Here is a 14,178-nt window from a genome sequence, read left to right on the forward strand (position 1 = left end):
CTCCTGGGAAATCATTGTTCAGCCCTGCAGGACAAGTCATAGACAAACACCTCCTAGCCCCAGGAGGAAGAAAGGTCATAACTCCCAGCCCTGGGGTGGGGGTGGGAGGTGTCATAGGTCACACCAACCAGCCGGTGTGTGTGGGGGGAGGGGATGTGTGTCAGTCCCAGGAAGAGGATCACAGTTCTAGCCAGGAGGGGTGGGCAGGGGGGCATGTCACAGGTCACACATCTCAGCCCCAGAGGTCACAGGGGTAGCTCTGCCCAGGGTGGGTCCTCAGCAGCTCACTTCTTGCTCCCTACTCCCTTCCAGACCTTGGGGGGACCCGGTACTTCCTGGGAACTCACTCTGTGCAGCTGTCCTTGACTGTCACCTAGGAAAGCAATGGTGTGTCCGTCCTCTGTGGTGACTGCCACAGCCGTCAGTTGAACCCCTGGCCACTCCAGTACTGGTGTGGCTTCCAGTGGGACACGGCTGGCCATGGGGCTGGGCGTGTGGTCTGAGCCACAAGGATAGGCATCCAAGGTGTCCTGCAAGCAGCAAGAAGCCCTCCCTTGGTGACCTCTCCTGCCCTATACTTTTGGGACAACCACATCTCTCTTCCCCATCTCTTCTGAGAATCCTCCTGGACAATATTGTTACTGCTCCTGTACTCTCTGCTGGGCCTCCTTGACAACTCCCACAGCCATATCCTTAGCTTGTCCTTAGTCCCTGGGCTTATCTCCAGCTGCCTTAGACAATTTCCATTGGCTCCTTCCCCTTCTTTTGATCTCTGCCTCTGTCTGTAGCCCCATTTTCTCCCATCCCTGGTCTGGGAACTGCACCATCCAGTTATCTGCTCAGCCTTCTTCTGAACCACTTCTCCAAAGCCTCTCACAGCTTGCACGCTGATCTCCAAGTCCACCCACCTGGGCCCCCTCCCACCCCTTACTGACTAAGGCCCCTTACCTACATCTTCTCCTTTTCCAACCTGCAGGTATAGCCAAACAAGTGCCAACCTCACCTTCCTCTCTTGCTCAAAAAACTAGGTCCCATCCTCCCAACATTCACAGGTCTCTGCCCCACACCCCTGAACCTTGTTAACACCCTCTCAGTTTACACACATACATGGCCCCCCCTTCACTGTCTGGTCCAAGTTCATCTCTGTACTGTTCTGTGACTCCCTGAATGCCATACTTGTATTGAGGTACCCCTCCGCCATTCAGGCACAAAGGACACATTTAACATCTGTTGTCCTGACCATTCCCAACCCCATCAACTACTTGAATGTCTGGCCAATTGCCTCAGAGACAGGAAAGGACAGAGGCAGTGCTGAAACTCACCACGGGCAGCTGTGCACAGTCAGAATTGACATCATACTCGATGTAGGCAACCTCAGCCCCATCCTCGGCACGGCCCTCCCGGGTGTAGCAGGCATCTCGTGTGCGATTGGCAAGCCGGTCCACCTCATCCAGGGAGAAGGCACAGAGAGCCGAGCCTCCAGATGCCCCGGCAGCTGCCAACGGGGGCCGGCCCACAGCAGGTGGAGCAGCAGAGGAGAAGGCTGCAAAGAGTACTTCCCCACGGGCCACCTCCCCAGACGTGGCCACGGCTGCAGCCTGAACCAGCCCATAGCGACTGCCCTGGCAAGCCAAGGGCAGCTCCACATAAGAGTAGTAGTGCTGGTCCCGGAGACACACACGGGACACGTAAGCACGGAAGGCTCGAGACTGAGCCTGTAGGTCCCGGCGCAGAAACAAGAAGTAGGCACTGGCCCCGTGTGCAAAGGCACTCACGAAGTGGTGGCTGTACTCAGAGAGCCGGCCCACTGCCAGCTTGGCCGTCTCCTCATAGGAGAAGGCAGCCTGAGGGTCCAGTGGCCGCAGGGCCCGGGTTGTGATGGGTGGGATACCACCCCCCACACCCCTGCTGGTGTATCCCCGCCCCACAAACAGGAGGGGATCCCCAGCCAGGCCCTGGGCCACCAGCCCCACCGTACTGACCACAGGGTCATTGGCAGCTACATACTGGGTGTCCCCTGGCCGCTCCAGCTGCAGCAGTAGCTGCCCAAGCTGCCCAAGGCGTCGCTGCTCACAGACCCCCTGGTGCACACTCCCGCACACCACCAGGGCCCCTGGGCTCACCAGCAGCAGCTGGTTGGGGTTGTTGGTAGGCTGGGCCTGTGGGCACTCATCAGGCATTACGGGTGGCAGGCAGTCCCTACTGTCCAGCACAGGGCCTGTGGAAACTGTGGCCTCCAGCTGCAGCCCTGGGCTCAGCTGGAACAGGAAGTTGGTGGCCCCTAGGTAGAGGGTGCCTGAGCTGGGGTCCCGTGTCAAGTGCTGCAGCTGCGTGCCATTGGGAGTAAAGGAAGCCGGGGGTAAGGGCTGGAGGGTGAGGATCCACCCGGCCCACAGCACCTGGAGAAGAGCTGGGCCGAGGACAGTCATGGTCACCTGGTAGGGAGAGAGGTTGAGAAGGGCTCATGTGGCCACCAGAGTGCACCAGGCCACCAGTGTGAGGGATAGGGCTATGAGCACTGGGAACACTGACTTAGCCAGGATGCCCTCTTAACCTAGGAGAGTGGGTAGGGGGAACCAGGCTTAGATGAGTACTGTAGTCCAGGCCAATCCCCAGACCATACACTGCAGGGGTCAGACACAGAAGTCTTTCCTTGGAACCTCCAATACCGCCCTTTCTCTGCAAACACCATTCTGTCAGGGGACCTGCAATCCACTCCATTCTCACCTTGCACTGCCCTGTGCCACCACAGGATCAGAGGGAGAGGGGCTGGGGGGCAGAAACATGGAAAATATCCCTCCCCTAGGGCCTGGAGGAGGTAGGAGAGCAGGGCGGTGGGAAGGAGGGGCCTAGACTCAAAGGAGGAGAGGTGTTCTCTGCACAGATGTTGGTTTTCTGAGCAGGAAGAGGGAAGGATGAGGCCCCATGAACCACCCACATGGTAGGGCTGGGGAGAGGCTGGGGGAACAGTCTTTTAGGCCAGCAGTCCAAAAGGGTAATAAATAACCACAGACCTAACTGGCCAGAGAGAAGGAGGTTAAGACTGGCTAGGTTGAAGTGTAAAGTCTGGACTCTACACTGGAGAGCCCCGCAGCCTAGGTGTGAAGTCAAGCTCACCTGGCAGGGCTGGCTGGGTCAGGAGACAACAGCATGACTTGTGTGGGAGTCACCTACCCAGGGAGAAAGCAGAGCATGAAGCTAGGGGCTAGGCTGCAAGCATGTAGGAGCCCTGGGCACTCCACTGTGGAGGCAGCACAAGATACCCCCTCCCTGCTACCCAGCCTGCCGGTGGAGCTGGGCCCAGCCTGGCCGTCAGCCACCAAACACATTCCACAGGGGACGCCTCCTCGGAGCCCACACGGGAAAGGGGAGGGCAACAGAACCAGGCACCGGGGGCCTGGGAAAGGGCAGCTAGGAAGAAGCCCCATGGCTGTCAGGGCCTTGTCAGGCCCCCAGCACAGCATCCTCCCTTTATACCCCACCCCTAAGAGCCCCCTCATTTCAGCACTCTGTCAGTCCCACCCTCTACCCAAATCCCACCCATTAAGGCACTAGCCCTCCACACAGGCCAAGGGCCATCCCAACCTAAACCATCACCAGCAAATAGACAGATTCACACATATTCAACACTCACACACAGCAAGATGCACACACATCACATCCCCTACTGTCACACACCCACACACAGCACACAGGTATTTGCACGCACACAAATGTGTGCAGATACAATCTATACACACCACAGATACACATCTATAGAAATGCAGACATACATACCATCCAGACATACCACCCACGTTTAAACATCTGCATGAGGACACATCCCACACACACACTCTACACAGACACGTATCACATACACTCACCAGAGACATACACACATTTAGACACTCACACATACTGACTCATGCATACCTCCCTGGTTCAAGCTCCAACTCCCAGAGGATTGTGGAAGCCAGGCCAGCTCTAGCTATTTCCTTTCTCTCAGGTCAAAGCAGAGCCAGGGCCCAGAATGTGGGATGAGTGGAAGAGATGGGGTACAGAGGAAGGTGTCCTGAAGGAAGTTATAATGCCTCACCATGCCCACATCCCTAGGACCTTCCCAGACCCAGGTACCTGCCCTCCTCACAGATCCTTCCTTGCAGACCCCAGCTGAGTCTCCAGACCAAGAAACTGTGGCAGGAGCAGCACCACCACCACCTTCCCCAGCCCCCAGTAGTCCCTAGCCAGGAGCCCCAGCGTTGGTGAACTGCTGCCACAGGACACACATCCCAAGTTAGGAGACCGTCTCCCTACCTGCCCTATGCCCAGGCCCACTGTCCAGCCCTTCCCACCACCCAGCTGCCAGGCTGCACACACAGGCTGTCCTAAGAGCTTTCCTCAGCGAGGTCAGCTCATCCCAACTGAGGTCTTGGCAGGGTGCTCTTGAGATTGTGCAGGGGCAGGGCTAGGCTCGAGGCTCAGAGGAGGGTCCAGCAGCCCCGGTGGGAGCAAGGGAACTGTGGCCACAGCCCAGTGGAGCAGGGGGGCTGTGGCCACAGCCTGGCTGGGCACTGCTCCCAAAATAGCTTGGGGGTTTCCATTTTTAGTGTGCAGAGAACAGGGCAACTCTATGGGAACAAGAACAAGGCCGCCTCTGTTTGCCACCCGAGGGGGCGGAGGGATGGGGGCAGCGGGAGAATCGCAAACCCAGCGAGAAGCCCAGGGCTGTGGCAAGGCCAGGCTGTCCAGGAGCCCCCAACCTTGTTTCCAAGGGATAAGGGAAGAAAGTTTCTCTCTCTCTGGGAAGACAGGGCCTATCCAAGGATGGGCAGAGGTCAGCTCCTGCACTCAGTTCCTGCCCAATCTCTCCTGCCACCTCATGCCCAGGGACATACCTGGGGCAGAGGGTTCCTGTAGTTAGACCAGCATTCACTCCTTTACAAATATCTGCTCAGAGCCTACTACGTGCAAGGATTCTCCAGTCCTCAGTGAGTAGTGACCAAACCACACCCCAAAAGTAAGATCCTAACTGGGCCAAGAGGTTCACGGGAAGATGAAGTGGGATCAGAGTAGTTTCTGGCCAGGCCACACAGAATGTAGGGGGCTGGCCACCCTGATCTGCTCCAGGAAACACTATCAGACTTTTTCAAGCACCATCCTCCTGTGACATTGGGCCTACCACCCTCCACCCTTCCCCACATACCATGGGTGGGAGTGGACACAGGGCAGGGGGAGGAGGAAAGGAAGAAGGGCAGTGGCATTTTCTCCTCCGTGTTGGGCATTTTTCCATGGTATGTCATTTACACTCTGCCACAAGCCATAGAGTAGCCCTCAATCCCTCCAGCCTACCCTCCACCCCTCACTACTTCGTAGGTGCTTCATCCCTGAGCAAAGGCCTTTGGGGTACCCCAGGGCCTGAGGGACAAAGGTCAAATTTCTGGGCGCACTTTTGCAGCCCACTCGTGCCAGCTCTCCTGCACACGTTTGTTGTTCCTGAACTGCAGGCCTTTCACTCCTCCACGCCTTTACACAGGCTGCTCCTACTGTCTGGAATGCCCACTCCCTCTTCATCCCGTTAACCCCTGCACCCTACTAGCCTCTCCTGGGGAGCCGTCCCTTCTCTCAGTCTCCAGACGAAGGAGCTCACTGTGGCGGATGGAGTGGACAGAACCAGCCGTCACAGTGGCACGTACTACAGCTCTGCCTCCAGCCCTCTGAGCTTCAGAGCTCCCATTTGTGAAATGGGAGGCAGGGCTTCTGTGACCTTTAAATTTAATGCAGTATGTGTCTGGCACTAGTGGCTGCAACTGAAGCCACTTTTCTCCCTGTTCCACCCTCCCACTCTGAGCTTGAAGCCCCTTGAAGGCAAGGAGTGTAGCTTTTGATTTGCAGGCTCCAGCAACAAGCACAGACAATTGGCAGAGAGAAGATGCTCCTTACATGTTAACAAAAAAAAAAAAAAAACCTCACTGCCATCGAGGTGATTCCAACTCATGGTGACCCTCTTTGGGTTTCCAAGGCAGTACTTCTTTACAGAAGTAGATTGCCCAGTCTTCCTTCCACAGAGTGTGGCTGGTGGGTTTGAACTGCCAACCTTCTGGTTAGCAGTCAAATGCCTTAGGCACTGAGCCACCAGAGCTCCTTTTACATGTTAAAAGAACTCCCATTTCACAGCCAAGAAAACCCAGCTCAGAGTAGATACAAGGCCCATACCCCTCACCAAGCCAGTTGACCTCTCAAAGGGCAAGGCATCAACCTCATTTTCCTTAGTGACTGGGCCCAGGGCAGACTGAAAAGGTTGTTTTGGCAGCCAGGCCTCATGTCCCTCACCTGCACAGCCAGGATCTCTGCCCACTTCCCAGATCTCAGGCCCAGCCCAGGCTCATAGCCAAAGTCCAACTCCACCTGTGCCCAGGCCTGCCCTGCAGTTTCTTCTGGGCCCACCTTTCTCTGGACCTCTTCAGCAGGGCTGAAAGCCACCTAACTTAGTTGGCCAAGAGCAAGCACCTCCCAGACCCTCCTGGGACTGTCCTCACCAACTGAAGGGGCTAACAAACTCTGCACTTCCAAACCTATAGAGGGGCCACACTTCAGCCCACGTTTGCGATGTCTCCAGAGTTAGTGGGAAAATGGCCTTTCCTTTTTGCCCTCCGACTCCACTCCCAGGTTATACTAAAGAGGCCAGTTATTCATTGACAGTGCAATGGTGCACACCACCCGCCGTGTTCTGTGTACTAAGGTGAGATGGGGTGATCCACCATTCACCACGAGCCCACGATGACCCAGGGAGCGCTTATCAATCACCCATCGTCTGTGTCTGTGCACTGAGAGGGTGGTCCCCTCTGCGGGTGCGCGGCAGGAGGCTCGTGGTCCGCCTTTGTCAGCCCCGCGGAGCCAGGGTGGAAGGGCTGGTACTACAAGGGAAAGCCTCGACCTCCCCATTTGGTTATTCTCCGAACCTTTTCCCTCTCCCCAAAGCGGCGGGGCAAGGACTCCACGAGTGGTCCTGAGAGGGCGGAGAAGGGGCTGTCCGGTCCCCCGCGCGGCGGCGAGGAGGGGGCGCGGAGGAGCAGCTCCACCTCCTCTGTCTCCCAATCGCGTTACAGGCGGAGTCGCCAGAGTTTCCCTTCGCGCAGAGAAGTGTGGTCCCAACTCTCAGGACCTAAGCTGCCCACTACTCACCAGGACCGCCCCGGCCTGGAGGAGCTCGAGATCTCGGGCTCTTCGACCTCGGGAGCGCCCACTTCGCCTCGATGCCCGCAGCCCGGGCCCCGCACTCACCGCCCGGCCGGGCCCGTAGGATGCGCGCGTCAAGGAGGCGCCGGCTGCTCCGGGCTCTCGGGATCTGCGCACGGCGGCCTGCCCGCCCCCCACCCCCCACCCCCAGGAGGTGGGTCCGGCGTAGCCGCAGCTGTTACCCGGAGACCGAGGGGCGGAAAACTGCGCCCGCTGCCTGCCCCTCCCGCCGCGGCACTGCCACCGCCCGGAACAAAGGAGACAAAGCCGCGTCGGCCCGGCCGGCTCCGCTCCTTCCCCCCCACCGCGACCGCCGGGCCGCCCTCCCCCCTCCTCCCCCGCCGCCCAAGCCAGGCCGGAAGCAGCCCGGCGCGCGGCCCCGAGCCGCCCGGGACCCCGCATTCCAATCCCGCGGGATCCGCATTTGCCGAGGGCTGGGGGCGCAACCCCTACCTCGCCGGGAGAGGGGCAGGCTGCGCGCCAGTGGCAGCCGTAGCAACGCGGATCCCAGCGTGGGTGGTGCGGGGTGAAGCCTGGAGCGCGAGCAGCCCCGCCCCGCCCCCGTCGGGCCTCACCTGCGAGCTGCACTAGAACCGGACTTGGAAGCTCTAGAGGTTGCGAGCAGCAGGAGGGAGGGGGTCGCACTCCGCAACCCCCAGGTGCTAATGCGAGGGCGTCCGAGCCTCTTCCCACCCAACCTGTCCCAGGTCAGACTTGCGCCCCTCACCTGCCTGGCCTCTTTACCAGCCACCACCATCCCGCCCTGCCCAGCGCCCCAAGCTCCCTCTTTTCCTTCTAGTACCTGGCTCCTGTAGTCGTCTTCCTAACTTCCTTTGCCTCAACTCCTAGGTGCCTTGATTCTTCCCACCGCACCTAGTCTTGCCCCTTCTCCCAAGACTCCCCAGCAGCCAACCCCTCCTTCCGGCCCCCACCTCTGACTGTGCTGGAAGAGCCCAGGCTTTGGGGTTGGGCCTGGGTTTGCGCCATCACTAAGCCAAGTAACCTGACCCCCAAGCCTATTTGCTCACTGGCAAAAGGGGGTGATACCACTCCTAGCCAGGCTGTTAAAGGGGGCACACAGGCCACAGAGATGCACAACAAGGGAGCATTTCCTTCCTTTCCTCCCTGACAACCTGGTCCTTTCCCCAAAAGTGGCCTTGGACCCACCCCAAGCTGAGGATCCTTGGGCAAGCCTGGACTCCCTCACTGGCAAATACCTGGGCCTTGCAGGAGGGAACGCTGGGTAGGGGTGAAAGAGTTCTCAAGGCCAAGCTGTGCCCTCTGCGGTGGACCTATACATTCTGGCCTGCCCACTACAAACTCAGGAGCCAGTACTTGGCCCATTCTGTTAGGACTTCTCTGGAACTTTTGCTCAAGGCCATTGGGAGGCAAAATCCACCATCCAAAGGGCAGGGGGAAGCCTCAACTAGGAGGGGGTTCCAATCATCCACACTGGCTACTGCTAGAACACCACAGGTACCCTCTTCCCACCTCCCATCCCCTATCAAGGGGCCTCCTTTCATCCTCTCATGTACCAGGCTCTAGATCTTCCAAATTCTCCTTCCCTCACCCCTCAAGTCACCCCTTTTTCTCCAGCCCCGTTTCCAGCACCTGCGTCCTGGTGCCCAGTATGTCACCTGCATCAGCATCATGCTCCCTCCCCAATTTCCACACCACTGGCCTCTGACTTCAGAAATCCCTGGTGCCTGCCAACCTTATGCTCCACAACTCCCCCACATCCATCATTTCAACCAGGTCAGTAAGGCCACCAGTCATCACCCACCTCTGCTTTCCTGCCCCTGCAGCTTATAGAGACCCCTTCCACATACCTAAAATCTCCCCAAAAAAATCCATTCACACAAGTGTGCACCCTTCAGGACCTATGTCACCCCAGAGGGGAACCTGGAAGTTCTAAACCCCACAGCCTACAGCGATATAAAGAAAACATTACCAAGAATGAAGAGCCAAGTGACTAAGGGACCAGGCACTCAGAGGTTCAGAACAAACACTGTGAGGCCTTTAGGACCTTGGTCACTGCTCAAGCCTAAGCACAGTAGAGGAGGGTACCTCATGGAAAGTATTTCTAGCTCAAACTCAGGTACATGAGCCCCTATCCACAGACCCTGCACACTCCCTCAGGGCACCTTGTACATAGCTCATTGTGCCCCAAAAGTATACATGAGTACAGAGCACCTTCCCCCTGTTCCTGTTTACTCAAGGGCACACAAGGCCACCCACCTATGGCCATTTAGCCCAGGAGGTCAAGGGTCGATGTTCCCCGGTTAAAAGGGAAAGGTCAGGGTTTCTCAGGGCATCATCTCCATACCCCACTGTACCTCCCACCTGTAGGAGGCCCCTCCCCATCGTCTGTCCATTCCCTGCCGATGGGCTGTCAGGGCCATCCCTAGGCCCTAAGCCATGCATGAGAAGACCCTCCAACTCCAGTGGCACACAGGTGCTGCACAAAGCACTCTCTGCCCCACAGACCCAGATTGACCATTACACCCCATAATTATTTCCCAAGCACTATTTACCAACCATTTCCCCCATGCCTCATCTCATCTGTTCTCTCCTCTCTGATCATTTCTCCAGCATTAAAAAACCATTGCTGTCCAGTCTATTCCGACTCACAGCGACCCTACAGAACAGAGTAGAACTGCCCTCAAGGGTTTCCAAGAGTGTGATCTTTATGGAAGTTGACTGCCTCATCTTTCTCCCGTGGAACAGTAAATGGGTTTGAACTTGCCGACCTTAAGCCAAGCACTTGACCACTGTGCCACCAGGGCTCTTTCCTCCAGCATTAGAACCCCAAGTAAGAGAGACAATGACCCAGAAGAGGCGACATAATCAGGGATGGACTACCCAATTAGCAAGGTACACACGGACTTACTTGTGTTTACCTTCTAATCTTACTAAGTGAAACCCACGTGAAAATGTGCACTGCAGATTAGTAAGTAGACACATGTAAGCCTATGCATACCTTGCTTACTAGTTAATCCATCCTTGGCCATGGTCACCAGGAGGTGGGCAGCAGGCTAGGTTCCCCTCACTAGAACCCCCAAAACATCTGACACAGGAAGGTCAGGCCAGGAATGTAAAACAAAAGCCCAAGCCAAGGAGTGATTACATTTAAAAAAAAAAAAAAAACAGTCCTAAAGAGGAGAGGACCAAGAGAGATGAGAGAGGAACTAAAGGAGGGGAGAGTACTCTTGGCCCAACCCATGAGTCACAGACCCCAACTTTCAATGGACAAAATTCAGTCTGATATAAATTCCTTTAAATAATACAAACTAAAAAATTCTTTAATTGGTCCTGAAAACCATGTAAAGCACAGGCAGCGTGACCACAAACATCACACAAGTAACCAGCGTGCTGTAGACAGTGTTCCTGTTCACCTGGGCTTCTAGCCTCTGCTCCATGTCCGACAGCGCCAAGATCATGCTCCCATGCTCCAGCAAGGAGCTGGGTGGAGCCTGGTCTGCCTGATCAACCAGGCCTGAGTGTGCTGCAGCCTTTGCAAGCTGAACCACGCCAGCCATTTGGCTGAAAGTCTTTTCCAGGCCATCAAGCTGCTCTCGTAAACCCTCGAGACATGAATGGACCTGCCTGGAATGGCTGAGCTGCTCTTTCAAGGCAGCTAAAAGGACATCTGTGTCTTTGACTCGGGTAAGGGAAGTACCTGTCTGAGACCCAGAGCCCTCCCCGAGCCCAGCATGCACCAGGCCCCTCAGGTCCACCATGAGGTCTTGGAGGTCCCTCTGCTGGAGGGAGTAGCTGGATGCCTGCTCCCGGATGGCCTCCTGGAGGCTCATAGGCCCCTTCTGTGCCTCCAGGAGTAAGGCCTTCAGCTCCTGTAGCCGTATGCGGTTTACATAGGTAGAACCAGCCACACCAATCAGAGCCCCCAGGACTGACCCAATGAGGGACCAGTTCTTGGTCCTCTCAGCCCGAGTGCGCTCCTTCTCATGACTTTCCCGCACAGCTGCAGAGAAGAGGGAGAACTTCTCTCGCTCAGAGTCTTCTGCACGCAGGTAGGTAGTACGAAGTCTCTTCTCTTCCTGCAGAAGCAAAGCTGTGTTATACAGCAGCAGCGTGGCCCTACAGCTGTAGTCACAAGCAGCTGCCCCACTACGATGTCCCTGGGGCTTAGCTTCACACCTGGCAGAGTACATGCTCCATGAATACATGAGGACAGGATGATGGTAGCATAAACCTGGTCAGGTGGGGGGAGCAAAAGAACAGGAATAGTCTAGGTGACCTACACTAACCTCCCACCTGAGCCATCCTGGGTTTGACCAGACATGCACTGGTATCTACAGAATGTGTCTATCTTTGGTGCTCACGTCTCACAATCTGGGTCCTGGACTATATTGCTCTGGACTGTTGGTCCTAGTGCTCCAGGAAATCTGGGGTCCTATCCTTCAGGAGCTTCTGGTTCACCTCTTCACCAGGTCTCCACCCAACAAACCAGTCAGAGTTCCCACTTCACCCTTCCATGACCCTTCTGATGGGAAGGGCTACCCTCAGAGGTGCCCACCTGCAGCATCCTGTGCTCCAGAGTAGCCAGCTCCAGATACTGGCTGTCGTCCCTGGAGACACGATCCAAGCGGTCCCTCACTTCCTTCAGCTTGGCCTGCTGAACTTCCAAGTCCCCGCGAGCCTCCCGGACAAGCCCACGAGCCACCATGAACACTTTCTCTGCCTGTAAAGAGAACAGAGGCCATCTGCCCCTTCTCCCCACACCAACACAGGCTCAGCTCTATCCTCAACAAGGCTGTGGTTAAGGGACCCATGGGATGTTAGCTGTAAAAGGAGGAAACACAATCCCAGATGCTAATCCTGGCTCCCCAAGTGGTGCTCAAAGTGCATCCTCAAGCCACACCCATCAGAATCACAGGATTTATCCATTCAAGAATGTGCCCCTGAGACACTGGAAAATAGCTAACAACGCATACAACGTGTGTACACAAATACAGTCAGCTCCTGTGTGACACAAACCACAGCAAGGAACTTAAGTGCTTGTGCTTTTTCCTGTACTACCTTATTTACCCCTCAAAATACCATGAGAGGCATTGCCTTGGTGTCTATTTTAAGGACTTGGAAATTTGGGCTTGGCCAGGCTCTGTCAGTCTCCGAAGGAAGAGATGGCACTATGCCTCAAAGCTTCCACTGAAGCCCAGGCTCTTCCCATCTCACTATACTGGTCCACACACCTATGCAGGAGTGAAAACGGTGATAATAGGATGCATTCTGCTGCCATAAAGGACGTGACAACTCTGTCCCCCTCAAGGTATGGCCTCTACTTTCACAGGTTTCAATTACACATAGGCTCTGAGGGCAGCAAGCCCCTGAGTAACTCACCATCATACTCCAGATAGTTAATGAAGGAAGTATTTGCTGGCCTAACAGAATGGGTATCAATGGTTAGGAATTTATCAGACCACAACTGCCTTCAGGGAGGGTGGAGGGTTACAGTTACACCCAAAGCCTTCACCCTATTAGTATCAAGCCCAGGTTTCCATGTGAGAAATGAGTCGGATGCCTCTACTAGTGGTATTTGTTCAAGAAAAGGCAAGTCTGGATATGGCTTCCCAGCCCCACAAGGCTGGTGACTTGCTTGGCAGGAGCCTCCAGGCAGCATTTCCCAAGTCAAAAACCAGGGCCAACCACCCTATTCCCCTCCTCACCTCAGTCACGTTTCCCTGGGCCTCTCGAACTTCATTGAGTCCGACAAATTCTTCATATCTGTCCCACCAAGCCTTGGCTGTGGAGGACACATGTCGCTGAATGCTGTATCCCAGGGCTCTTCCCAGCACTATGAGCCGGTGATACAGTCCAAGGGCCGCCTCCTCAGATCTTTTCTCTCTGGGCTGGCTGGGGCCTGGGCTGCAGAGAGTCCTGGTCATAAAGAGGTCCCTTCCAAGGAGGCCTCTCCGCACCAGTACGTGGGACATATCCACGATGTGCCGCAGAGCAAACACAGAGTTGCGCCCTCTCATCAGGAGATCTGTGAGGGGGATGCCAGACAGATCAGCTAGTTGCTGAGAAAGGGCTGCAGGCATGAAGCTAGGGACAGTTCTGAACCAACTAATTTCCACTAAGAACATCCCAACTGAGTTCTACTTGGTTGACCTAGAGATTGTACCCCCCACAGCAGGAGGACAGTCAGGTTTGCCCCCAGGTGCTCCTGGAGAAAGGAACACATTTGAGGAAAGATGTAATTAGAAAATAATGCCTTCACCATGAGGCCACACAAAGCAGACTTTCCCATCCCACTTGCTCCCTGCATTCCCCAGGTCTCTTGTTGGGGCTTGAATGAATCCTGGTGCCCAGTTTTCTGACAATATCAAGAGAAAATTCTCAACTCTAAGTTGTGCCTATGCTAACAAAGTTCCCACAAAGATTCAAAAGACTCCTGAGAAAGCTGAGGAACAAAGGGGATTTCCAGTGTTTTTTCTGGGGGGGGGGGGGGGGGGGAACAACTTCCCAGACTCCCTAAGGGCTGCCTCAGCAATGGGGAAGCAGAGTCTCTCTCACACAGGAGGGCATAGGCCACTCATGTCCCAAAGCAGAGAACTCCCAGCTCTTGTCAAGGGACAATTCCAGGAAAAACACATTATCTTCACAGAGGGCAATTTTTCTTTGCTTCAGACAAATGCTTCTCCTTCTGTCCTCCAACTCCAGACTTCCCAGGCTACCAACTCCCAGTCTCACATTTCTCACATTCTCTAAGCTTTCTCCCTCCTCCCTGATCTTAGTCACTGCTCAACAGGTTAGGTTTCTTTAATCTTTCCCTTTTCAACCCTCCTTTGATGTTTGGGTCCTAACAACGCCTACTTCTCCACACCTGAACTGCACTGGCATCTCTCATTATCCACAGTCAGGCCTGGCCCAAGCCCCAGAACAGCAGCCACTCTGAAGACCCCAAAATGGGGGCCAGGTGACCCATCAATCCTGGCA

General features: G+C 55.7%; 2 protein-coding genes across 2 annotated transcripts in view; both read right to left on the reverse strand.

Moving 5' to 3' along the window:
- Positions 1-2,429, reverse strand: part of PLXNB1 (plexin B1) — a 22,204-nt gene extending 19,775 nt beyond the window's left edge. Inside the window, exons 1-2 of the mRNA XM_007955286.2 lie at positions 1,323-2,429; positions 348-530 (exon numbers count right to left, since the gene is read on the reverse strand). Of these exons, the coding sequence (XP_007953477.1) occupies positions 348-530; positions 1,323-2,429 (1,290 nt within the window). The remainder of the gene's footprint in view (positions 1-347; positions 531-1,322) is intronic.
- An 8,091-nt stretch (positions 2,430-10,520) lies between these two features.
- CCDC51 (coiled-coil domain containing 51) lies at positions 10,521-13,217 on the reverse strand. Its single transcript, XM_007955287.1, has 3 exons — positions 12,906-13,217; positions 11,756-11,920; positions 10,521-11,276 (listed from the first exon to the last, which is right to left on the reverse strand). The coding sequence occupies exons 1-3, from the start codon at positions 13,215-13,217 to the stop codon at positions 10,521-10,523; spliced, it is 1,233 nt and encodes a 410-aa protein (XP_007953478.1).
- Positions 13,218-14,178: the final 961 nt, after the last annotated feature.

This window comes from Orycteropus afer, unplaced genomic scaffold (assembly GCF_000298275.1).
Source record: "Orycteropus afer afer isolate SDZICR_OR568_19922 unplaced genomic scaffold, OryAfe1.0 scaffold00498, whole genome shotgun sequence".
NCBI lineage: Eukaryota > Metazoa > Chordata > Mammalia > Tubulidentata > Orycteropodidae > Orycteropus > Orycteropus afer.